This window comes from Folsomia candida, unplaced genomic scaffold, assembly GCF_002217175.1.
Source record: "Folsomia candida strain VU population unplaced genomic scaffold, ASM221717v1 Fcan01_Sc012, whole genome shotgun sequence".
NCBI lineage: Eukaryota > Metazoa > Arthropoda > Collembola > Entomobryomorpha > Isotomidae > Folsomia > Folsomia candida.
In genome coordinates this window covers 3265460-3276819 of record NW_019091204.1, presented here as the reverse complement: position 1 = coordinate 3276819, position 11360 = coordinate 3265460, and the positions used below count along the sequence as shown (strand labels likewise).

The window sequence follows — 11360 nt, the reverse complement described above, 5'->3', positions numbered from 1 at the left end:
AGAAACCCGTTGGCGAAAACCGCAAACAGCATGTTAAAGTTATCGTGGATACAGACCGGCGGACAACACTTTTTCATAAAGGGATTTCGCTTCTCTTCACCCCTTAATACATAAATATAGATTTTTGTAATCCAGATAATAATCCGTAATCTGATTACTGTAATTCGTAATTCGTAATCCACGTCATTAATTTATCCCAGTAATCCAACAAGTAATCCACATTATTTCAGGAACGAAGTGATCCCAATCCAGTAATCCCATGATAATTTTTAAATTAATTAATCTGTAATCCGTAATCCCTCTAAATTGTTGGGATTGCCCATCCCTGGTATTTACGATACATGCTTTCTGCACAGTCCCTTAGCTATCACTCCCTCAACATCCTTATACATATGTACATATACGAATTCGTATAATATACGAATACATATATGAACACATTATATACATAATATACATATTATCTATGTGTTAAGCTGCAAAAAAGCTTACACGAAATATGAGTATGTACATACATATGTATGAATTTATGATACATTGATTTATCCCTAACGTAACCTTGGCATCATTATTTATTTACATACGTACGTATAACTATGAAGTATAATTCCACAATATGAACACATGAGTCGTGTCTCCCCTCCATGTAAATCAATCCATTTGGCCCACAAATGCACAACTTTCACCCACACTAAAATCCCACATATTTCCCAACCCTCATTTGGATGGTCCATATATTACGTCATCAAAAAGACGCGTGGGTGGTTTGGGGTTCGTGTTAATCTTACCCTAGTTACGATAGGGAAAGTGTGGCTGGGTAGTGTATGCACAAACGGGTATTTTTTTGATGACATAGTATGAGGACGTTCCCAGAATTATATTTATTCCCGACCCTCACCCTACCTGAACTCGAATTCTCCTCGGTTCCTCAGTCCACACACATCTGTCAATATCCAAGTTTTGCTTACTTTTGCTGTTTATGTCCAGAAAAACATACCTTTTTAACACAAGTTTAGAGAAAATTATCGTCACAATACCATATTTCCAATATTATATTTCCAGTCATGATTTTTGTAATCATGGAAGAATTCTTGTCCTCATTAGTGGACTTTTTGTCCGTTATATCCGTTTTGTGTAAAACTCTCCCCTATCTATCGATCCTATTATTGGTAATGGTAGGTATCATAAATTTCCAGAATCCTGGCAAAATTGATAAGCGTGCAAAAAATTCGGCTAACTCTAACAAACCGAAAATAAACCCCGAAGATTCAACATTTTTTAAAACGTTGCGCCAAACCCGACCCGATTTACTCGATAAGATCGACTTTCTCCAGGAGCATGTCGTCTTGCCTTATCTGAACCGGAATGTGTACTGGAATGCGGGCCAGTTCGAGGAGAAAGTGTCGCGAGGTTTAATCATTCATGGGGACGATGCCGTGACCGCGAAACAATTAGCGCAGGCTTTAGCGATCGAACTATTTGACATGCATGATGTCCCTGTACTCGATAAAGTGTTGTATAAATTGTTTCGTGGAAAGTTTGACAACATTTATCACGTGGGCAATTCGACTAACCCATTGATTCGAAGGGAGAGTTTGGATGAGGACATGATAAGTCTATTCAAGGCGGCAAGCGATAATCCATCCGCATTGATATTCGTGACAGGTGTCGACACCCTGCTGGGGGAGGAGGAGGATGGAAAAAGTGATAAGTGTGAGCACTCTTAAAAATATGGTACCGATTTGAACGGTTGCAACGGTTTTAAGGTGGTATGCTATGCGGGTTTTGAGTAATTGTTGTGTCTCAAATTTCCCTTCTTCCATATATTCAAGTAGCGATTTTGAAAAATGTTCGTCTCCTTGAGTTTTTTACAATATGAAGATTTTAATGCACTTAAAAATCGATAATTGTTAGGTTTATAAAGTTAGAATGGTAGGATTTTCATTTTTTTCTTCCATGAGAAACTATTTCAGTTTTACTAATTATTTTTCGTCTGTTCTATATTTCTTTTCTCATAGATGGAAAAAAAATCAAAATCATACATATACTGTTAGAAATCCGGTATAGTCACGCAGTTATTGATTTCTTCGTATTAAATTTGCTATCGTTTGGTATACCGGTCCGTAAAAATTTAATACGAATATTGTAAAAATTTGGTATCGGGTTATTACTACACAGCATTAATACGCATTAATACGCTTTATTAACGTTAATACCGCATGGTATTATTTTAATACTGGATTTCTGTGTAAAAGTGAACCATCTTAACTTTGTAAACCTAAAAATTATCGATTTTTAAGTGCGCATTAAAATCTTCATATTGCAAAATATTCATGGAGATGGACAGGTTTCAAAATCGCTACTTGAATATATGGAAGAAGGGAAAGTTGAGACACAAAAATTCAAATTGAAAACCCGTATACATTGCCAGCTTAATAAGCCAAGGGAAATGACCAATGATTGCTTTCCCTTCTTTCTATAATAAAATGTTACCTTTTTTACCATTTTCAGCCCCATTGCACATCCTGACAGAAGCTTTTTCCAAAAAATTGGACCAACTTTACCTCGAAGAAGAGATCTTTGTCGTTATTCATGTAAACAAACTGGAAGACATCGATATTTCCCGGGGTTTATCACCTTTCCGGAAATTTCTTCACCTCCCACTAATTAAAACTGCAAAGGCACGACGGGACGAGTTAGCCTCGGAAACAGAACACTGGGCGAATAAACCGAGCACGGAAATATTGGACTTGATGGCTGAGAGATGTATGTCATTCGGCGAGGAGGAAATTGATATCGGAATAGCAGAACTTTGCGCAGCCGCATACCGCCAAAGTTTGAACCGATTTGTGCAACAGGATGGATTTAATCCGGCAAAAACCCGGATTCGTGACGAGGACATTAATCCATCCATTTTGGATTGGGAGAAGGCATGGACCGAGGTTTGCCAAAAAATTGAAAATGTTCCCGTGAAAGGGGAGGATTCTGGAAGTAAAAATGAGCAGATTGAAGCAGAAGACTGGGCGATTTTGGAAACGCCACAAGTGGTCGCGGAAGCCCAGGTGACATCTGGGGATTAGAATAGGGGGGGGGGAATGTCTGGACACTCTTAGAAATGAGGTTATGATTATAACCAAAAAGTAAACGTATTTAACTCTACTGTCGTGTTTATAAATTTGCCATCGAGTGGTTACAATTGTCACCAACTAATTATAAAGTTTCAACGACTTGGTATTAAATTGTCACCAGAGCTAATAAATTTATAACCAGTTGGTAACAAATTCATAACCACGGGGGTAGAGTCATATACGTTTACTTTTAGGTTGTAATCGTAACCCCATTTCTAAGAAACGCGATTGTCCTAAAGTTCACACACCTCCATTAAAGTAAAGTTGTAAACAAATTAAAACTTCGAACTAAACCATCAACAGTAAAAGGAAGAGATTAATGATCTCGGATTATGTTATACGTTGTTATTTAAATAATAATAATAATTTTATATTAAGGAAATCCTTAAATACCTTGATCGTAGTGACCAAGGTATTCAAGGATATATTTAGGTATGTAACTTAAAATTTATAAGTTTTGTAAAATTTTTAATCAATGAGGCGTCGCAGATCTCACTTAATGACAAAAATTTGTAATGTAATTTCCCTTAGAAACATTTATATGTAAAGGATTTTGTATATAAAGTTACGAGCGGTTGCGTGAATTGGTTCATTATTATTAGTTGAGACTGATATATTTATAAATGCACAAAATAGAAAAAAAGTTTCCATTAATTAGATATGTAGAAGATAATTTATTAAGTATTTATTTCAAATGTCATGATTACCATGCATGCCTAATATCAAATAAATCTGTTTTTAACTAGCGGAAATCATAGATTAGTAGCCTACTTACATATGTATTTATGCAAAAGTGCGAATACTTATGTATAAAAAGTCAAGAAGGGTTAAATAAGTTTGGAATATTTTTGATGAATTGATCAACAACTACACTGCAGTGCAAAATACCTGTGACTCCCTCCACAAATAAAAATGGGGTGCATACTAAATTATTTACCCACGTAATTGGATACTGGACGACTTTAACTTACAATGGAGGTCTGCCAACGTGTGATCCAAGATTAGGACCAAACTGGTGTCAATCGATCGCAAATATAATGAGTATGAAAAATGCAAATGGCAATATCTGCCAATCCGCAAGTTTAGTGGAGATATTTGCATAAAAAGAGGAGAAAATGCACCCCAAGGCTGGCAAATTTTTCCATTTCCAAATTTGTTGCGCATTCTTTCCGCTTTCCGCCAAACCTGCGCATTGGTAGATATTGCCATTTGCATGTTCGATACTAATTATATTTGTTATCGATTGATGCTAGTTAGGTCCAAATCTGAGAGCATACGGTGGCAAACCTCCATTGTTAGTACACGATAACACTACATCCTTAAAATACTCAATCCGTTTTATAAAGGCATTCCTGTAGCGGTGTAAAATTAGTCCTCTGTTTTTTCTTCGTCCACAACTCTTTGTTTTTTACAAACCACTTTTCTATCAAGGTAGACATTATTTTTTTGCTGCCAAGATCTTCAATTCTGCAAAATAGGTGGAAACATTGCTTCAGGTAAGCAATCAAAATAATAGAAATGCATTGTTTCCTTGTAAATACGCTGAACTTGACAATTTCACTATTTCATAAAATTTCGACTCCTAAAGAAATTATTAAGCGGCTACTCACTTTTACGTAAGATTTAAGACCATACCTGTTTACTTTCATTTACGTATGTAACTGATTATTACAGAGAATTATAGTGAATGAAAATGAATTTCGTGTCATTTGATTGAAAATAAATGAATGCATCATTCATTTTAGATGAGTGAGCGTGAATGAAAGGATTTTTTACTCGTTTATTTTACACCCTATGCTTAATACATCGGGCGAAGTAAGAAATGAAGTCAGATGAAGTGAGTTTGAAAAAATGAATTATGGATGAATGAAAATCTTCAGTCAGAAATCGGGATGACTGAACTTTGAATGAAAAAAGTTGAACAGGTGCATACATAAATATGTTAAAAACTATGTAGATAAAAACATACAAAATACTCACCCCAAGATAAATTCAATATCAATATATGAACGTTTCCGATACCCGAGGCTTTTGGCATAAGAAAGTGCATCAATACGGGCATGATTTTGTGAATTTCTATCGTTCATGATTACTAAAGCGAGATCAGCGTCCTGAACATGTGCACAATTTATGAAAAAAATTGTTGGTAAATTAATAACATTCGTTGTAAAATGAATTTGAACTACCCAGCGATCCATTAGACGAGCAGTGTCATTCCTGGTTATCATACGGCGACCCGTATTTGTAAAGTTTCCGAACGTTTCGATCCCTTGAATCGTGCAGTTTTCCAGATTATGGTACTCCAAATCGATAGTACGCAATATATCGATAAGTAGTCCGGTATAACATGGCGAATGTCGGCAGGACAAGGCGCTCATTTTCTTTGAGCTGAGGCACGTTTGGTTCAAAATCATCCAGGGGTGATCCTGTAAAAATACATTTTGCCAAATTTTCGCCAAAATTGATAAACATAATTCACTTATTCAAATTTACATCCGTGGTCAAAATGCGACGAATTTGGGCGTATCCTGAAACGTTAAAGACAAATATTGGTGTGCTTGTGTGTGCACGATAAGAAATTTATGTATTGACCTTTGCAGTCGCCGGATAATTCAGCATATTGGTAATATAATCCATCCATACATTCACAAAATCCATCCCGGCATGTCGCGTTGTTCCCTTTGCATATGTCAGTCGGTCGACATTTCTCGCCGTTTGGGATCCCTTGACATTTCTTCATGTTTAAATTAATTCAAGCATTGGAGAAGAATAACTTTGATTAACGTCTTAAAGACATTTATCATTGAGAAATTATGATATCGGTAAAATATGTATGGACCACAGAAAAAATTCTGGTAGTCGTTGGTTTATTTTAAGTATATGTTGCATTATTAAGTAGTGTTTTAAATGTATCTTAAAGGGTTTATGTTAAGCGATGAAAAATGGAGAAATGGTTATTAACAACTGACAAGGCTAGTGTCTGTTAACTCATACAGGATTAGTGGACAGATCGGACTTCCGGTTTGAAAATCGAAAATAAGGTCCATGCTATTTTTTCCTGCCCAGTTTACGGATTTAATCCTGACAAAGTTTGTTTGGTCCTAGGCGCAAGATTGTTTTAATTAAGAGGTGTTTAAGTATTACATAATTACCTTCAGTGGACACTCCAGAACATAGAAAAACCACACCTGCGAAACAACTTAAGGAAAACATATTATGTGGTGCCATTATAGCAAATTTGGCTTGAATAATTGTAAATTGGAAGAACAAGGAGACAAATTATTGAAAAATTTAATCTGACACAAAGTCTCACCGTTTCATAAATATCATTCCGTTTTGCGTTTGTCCAATATCGTGCCCGTGAATTGGCTGATATGCAGATTGCTTTTAATGTAATGCGATATTTAGTTATAATAGTGAGTGTGTGTATAGTTTGAGGGGATAAACCACATCAAATGAAGCAATTTGAATAGTCACGAAAGATAATGGAGGCCATTATGTTTTTTTGTAGAATTATTGGATTATAATAAAATGACTTATTCTAAGCTAAATATATGATTGGTATACGCATATTTATAAAATATCGGTTTTCTGATCTCATGCCTAACTAAATATATGTTACAAAAAATCTATTTACCTGTTGTTATACAGGTTACGTGCATACAGGTTGCATGTACATTCAAGATCCATGAATTCGATGTGCAGTTCTAAGGACTTAAAAAATATCAAAAAGGTACTGAATTTACTAAGCTTAAGCAAACCGAACTCAACAATAAATCCAGATGAATATGAAGTAGAAAGGAAATCATGTCGTTTAGTGGAAGGTACAAAATGAGCCAAAAGTACAAGCTCTTTTCGCGTCGATTTCACCGAATTTCACATAAAAAATCCAAAATTTATTTTTGGGTAGAAACATCAATATACCATAGGTATTTTCGAATTATATGCAACCACCCCCCCCCTTCAAAAATTGTTAAAGGAAATTGTGAAAAATGAGAAAGTCAATGTACACTCGGCACTAAAAGAATAAGACCCCAACTTGCATTTACAATTTGACTTCCCCCTGGAATACGAACATTTTGATGCATCAAGAGTTTCAAAATTCGAAAATTGGCGGTTTTTATGCATACACATAAATCCTTAAAAAAGTCATGGTCCCAGCCATTTCTCGGCTGACAACCTGATGCCAGAATTTTCTCCTTATGAAGGGCTACATTTTCAGCTTTTATTGCCCGACGAGAAATGCGTGGGACCGTAAGATTTTTGGGGTCAAAGTTTCTGAGGGAGTGACTTATACGGCAAGTGCCGTAACAAACGAGGGCTAATGATATACCAACATTTAATTTTTTTGTATTTTAATAAGACAACATTTAAGTAACCCAGTATGGTTAATTAAATAAGACGCATGATTGAGTGAGTGCGACAAAGTGAGGCGGATACGGCGCTGACGCGCGATGGTTGTGGATACCCACCAGAACCCGAATCTCACTCTGCCTCACGCTAAATATGGAAAAGAGTTTTGTAGTACACTTGGTCTGGTTTTCATCGGAAATACAAAATACAATGGCAACCAACACCTTCCGTGGCCATTGAAATTGCATCATTTGATGAATTTGATTTATCCTTCTATCGTAACGAAACATCAAATTGCATTAAAAAGTATCTGCAAATCTGCCCCGGACACAGGCATGATATATGACACACGCAAACAGAATAATATTTATTAAATATTGAGATTTCGTATCAAAATAAATTGCACATTAATATCACTCCACGACTTCCATTCTACAAGTCTTGCTATTATGGCAACATCTCGCCTGTTTTCCTTAATTTTCTGTGCAGGTGTGGTCCTGCTAAGTTTTAGACAAGTGGCAACTGAAGGTATTTAATATTTAAACGGCCTAAAATCACAGCGAATTTATTAATAGAAGCAAGAAACTTTGGTAAGATGCCCGCGGTAAACTGGTGGAGCACATAAGGGAACGTCCATATATTACGTCATCACTTTAGTGGGTGGGTGGTTTAGGGCTTCCTATCCTTCCCATGTTAAAATTCCCTATCCCTTAATGTTTACGTTAGGTAGGTGGATGCTAAATTCGAGAATTTTTGATGACGTAATATATGGATGGTCCCTAATGGGTGGTAGTTTCACACGGGGTCCAACTGGCTGTCAGATTTATACAACAAGTCAACCCTGTATGTATGTATATGGATAGAGACAAATTAGTATTTTACAATGGTAACAAACACTGTTTAATCTCGTGCTATTTAAGTTAACAATTAACATATCTTGTTAAACATCAACGTTAAAGGTCCCATTACTAGTGCTTTTGCAAATGACTATAAATCACTTAAAAAACTCCCTTGGGTTCGGGGCCACAGACAAAAACCAAAACCAGGACGGGAGAAACTATTAACTAAATGCAATGTACAATAATCTATCCCTTAACCAGGGTTTCGTTTTTCCCGTCAAAAATGATTTTTTACCACCGCAGGTGGGAAAAAGTGATAAAAACCGGGAAAAACGGTTTTTACCGTCCAAAATGGGAAATATGGCTATCCATGTATTTAGTTATGGGGAAAGCTAACTTCTTTAATAATCAATATTTCCGGAATTGGACTTCATATTCGTGAATTTCTGAAAATTTTGATATGTAATACGAGCACTTTTGATCAGTTTTAATTATTTAACCAATTTTCCCATATGAATACATGTTAATTTTAGAGATTGTTCGAATTGAACCGTATTACCAACTAATTTTCTCAGAATTTGATGGAGAATACGAATATGAAGTCAAATTTTGGAAATCTTAAGTTTTAAAGAAGTTATTTCGGATTGCCCCGAAACCAGAGTTTTTCCCATTTCCCACCCATTTTGGGTGGGTGGTAAAAATGCCTTTTTCCCACTTTTTCCCGCTGCCCTGGTCAATTTGGTTTTTACCAATCGAAACCCTGCCCTTAAGAATTTGCTGAACTGAGGGCTCCTAATTATTTTCACAGATTTCTGTAATTGTGTTTTATTAACCCCTCAAAGGCCTCATACCATAAGCTTAGCCTGCCTGAACAAAGTATATTCATTTTGACGTTTTTAGTTGTACCAGCTTTCGGCTTTGGCCTCACATAAGAGAAACCCTACCTTTTATCATCGCTAATTCGAAAATGTTCATTTATTTACTAAGAAATCCAGTACGGAGGAAAATGCCTGCCGAGTAACACGTGCATTGATAAGAACTCTACATGCCGCAATGGATCATGTTCCTGTTCGGAAGGATTTTATTATTGTTGGTGGAATTGGCCACCTCAATGTGTAGGTGAGCTAACGTAATTTCTAAGTCCGGTGAAGCATTTATGTAAAGATACCGATATGTGGCCACTATTTATTTTCCAGAATATACCAAAATTCAACGAATTGTAACTATGGAGGTAACCTTCATTATGTGAGAAAAAAGATGAAATTACTGCATAATTTAACTATTTCTACAGGATCATCCCTGGGTGATTGTAAATCGGACTTGCCTCAAGTCACCGGATATTACCGCGTTATCCTGCCGACATACGACCTGTTATACTGGCCTTCTTATTGACCTCTTACATGTGATAGATACGCAATACAGCAACATGGACAATTGTACTATTCTAGGCATCGAAACGTTCGGTAAACCTACAAATGCGGGTCGCTCATTAACCAAGAATGACACTGCTGACGTAGTCGGACGTGGGGTAGTTTAAAGAAATACGACAGTTATTAACTTTGCAAGATATAATGTTCACCAGTTAGGTACTATGGTTGCAGGAAGCTGATCTCGCCCTAGTTACGCCTGGCAATGGAAACACAACCAATTATAAGAAATTCCAGCCAGATGCAGCCTTTTATGCATTAAGCCTGGGATTTCCAAAGGGTTCAGAATTTCCAGACGGGTATAATTTTCTTTTTAATTTGTAAGGGTGAGCAAAAGAGAGAGAAAAGGTTCTGGCTATAGCGGTGCTGGACCGTTCGAAATACAATTTTCAGGTAGAAGTACAATAGGAACGGTTTGAGGTTACACTCTTAGCAAAACGGTATTGAATCAATTTGAATCATCACCAAACGGGGAGCCCACATGACTTAACCAAATTGTGATAATATTTACACCACATTGTGATAAATCTTCCCCACAATGTGTAAACCTAACACTGGATAGTGAGGATTTAACACATTGTGGGGAAGATTTATCACAATGTGGTGTAAATATTATCACAATTTGGTTAAGTCATGTGGGCTCCCCGTTTGGTGATGATTCAAATTGATTCAATACCGTTTTGCTAAGAGTGTACGGTCTGGTGTCTAGTTGGATATAACCAATATTTTGCCTAGACCAGAGTCGCTACTATAGCTGCAGTACTTGAGTTAAGTTTGGCGAGCCACCTTGAAAGACGACTACTGATGAATTTACAGCAATGCCTTTAGTTATGGATCAGTAGAGTGAAGAGTAGAAAAATTTTTGAGCCCGTGTTGGGCTATTAATGATGTATAGATAGCAGAAGGCTTCCCCATATTATTAGTTATGACCACAACTTCTGCATTCACCGATGATTTTGAGGTAAGATGAGATTTGGAAAATCGTTGGACGGATAGTGCATACTACATAGTAAGCAACAAAAGGTTTCGCACCCCCTAGCGCTATCCCCAGTGGTAGTTTCCTGTCACTGTCATGTTAGTAACTAGGTGAAAGGAAATGCATACATGTGCATTGGAGTTGCCTCTTCGCAAGTCAAAGTCGTAGTCCCCAGGAAAGAGCTTTGGGGCTTCCTTTATAGGGTAGGCGCGGGTATATATCTCACCCGCGGTAAGTGTGGTTGGTCTCTCTACACTCTCTACACGGCCAACCAATTGAAAACAGTCGCTAGTTCAGGTCAGACTAGTTGACTAATTTAATTAAGGCGGTTAACTATACAATTCGTGGAACGCTAATCTACAAATTTTTTGTTGTTTCAGAATTCTTGATTCTAGACGCGAAAAAATTATGTCAACCCTGCTGGAAAAATGGTTTATAAATAATACTAAGTTGTGGACGAAAGAAAAACAGATCACCAATCTTACACCAAAATATGAGTGTCTGTATATATAAGATTTATTTTAAATCTGTGAAGTCGCATCTGATGAAGAAACATGCGTTTTAAATTCGATCTTACCGCTCTTGATGGTCCCATGAATTTCAATTAATGCAAATAATAAATTGATTTTCGGTTTTA

General features: G+C 36.6%; 3 protein-coding genes across 5 annotated transcripts; 2 read left to right on the top strand and 1 right to left on the bottom strand.

The window, feature by feature from the left end:
* Positions 1–911: 911 nt before the first annotated feature.
* Positions 912–3880, top strand: LOC110855221. The gene is made up of 3 exons (XM_022103638.2): positions 912–1713; positions 2512–3120; positions 3368–3880. The coding sequence occupies exons 1-2, from the start codon at positions 1065–1067 to the stop codon at positions 3078–3080; spliced, it is 1218 nt and encodes a 405-aa protein (XP_021959330.2). The 5' UTR covers positions 912–1064; the 3' UTR covers positions 3081–3120; positions 3368–3880.
* A 140-nt stretch (positions 3881–4020) lies between these two features.
* Positions 4021–6496, bottom strand: LOC118437215. 2 transcript variants are annotated; one of them, XM_035856097.1, is made up of 7 exons: positions 6442–6496; positions 6281–6327; positions 5721–5852; positions 5622–5656; positions 5315–5554; positions 5109–5239; positions 4021–4595 (listed from the first exon to the last, which is right to left on the bottom strand). In XM_035856097.1, the coding sequence occupies exons 1-7, from the start codon at positions 6456–6458 to the stop codon at positions 4457–4459; spliced, it is 741 nt and encodes a 246-aa protein (XP_035711990.1). In that variant the 5' UTR covers positions 6459–6496; the 3' UTR covers positions 4021–4456. The 2 variants fall into 2 exon arrangements, with proteins under 2 accessions (XP_035711990.1, XP_035711989.1); XM_035856096.1 differs by having other exon boundaries at positions 6281–6483.
* Positions 6497–7898: 1402 nt separating this feature from the next.
* LOC118437147 lies at positions 7899–11360 on the top strand. Of its 2 annotated transcripts, none has more exons than XM_035855973.1 (6): positions 7899–8009; positions 9308–9435; positions 9517–9551; positions 9612–9848; positions 9922–10046; positions 11104–11360. In XM_035855973.1, the coding sequence occupies exons 3-6, from the start codon at positions 9546–9548 to the stop codon at positions 11234–11236; spliced, it is 501 nt and encodes a 166-aa protein (XP_035711866.1). In that variant the 5' UTR covers positions 7899–8009; positions 9308–9435; positions 9517–9545; the 3' UTR covers positions 11237–11360. The 2 variants fall into 2 exon arrangements, with proteins under 2 accessions (XP_035711866.1, XP_035711865.1); XM_035855972.1 differs by having other exon boundaries at positions 9308–9439.

Coding starts and splice junctions, on each gene's coding strand:
- LOC110855221 (XM_022103638.2), top strand. CDS start 1,065: ATGATTTTTGTAATCATGGAAGAATTCTTGTCCTCATTAGTGGACTTT. Junction 1,714..2,511: donor GGATGGAAAAAGTGATAAGT/GTGAGCACTCTT, acceptor TACCATTTTCAG/CCCCATTGCACATCCTGACA.
- LOC118437215 (XM_035856096.1), bottom strand. CDS start 6,356: ATGGCACCACATAATATGTTTTCCTTAAGTTGTTTCGCAGGTGTGGTT. Junction 5,555..5,621: donor GTCGCATTTTGACCACGGAT/GTAAATTTGAAT, acceptor GTATTTTTACAG/GATCACCCCTGGATGATTTT. Junction 5,240..5,314: donor CTCGTCTAATGGATCGCTGG/GTAGTTCAAATT, acceptor GCACATGTTCAG/GACGCTGATCTCGCTTTAGT.
- LOC118437147 (XM_035855972.1), top strand. CDS start 7,931: ATGGCAACATCTCGCCTGTTTTCCTTAATTTTCTGTGCAGGTGTGGTC. Junction 8,010..9,307: donor TAGACAAGTGGCAACTGAAG/GTATTTAATATT, acceptor TTATTTACTAAG/AAATCCAGTACGGAGGAAAA. Junction 10,047..11,103: donor GGTTCAGAATTTCCAGACGG/GTATAATTTTCT, acceptor TTGTTGTTTCAG/AATTCTTGATTCTAGACGCG.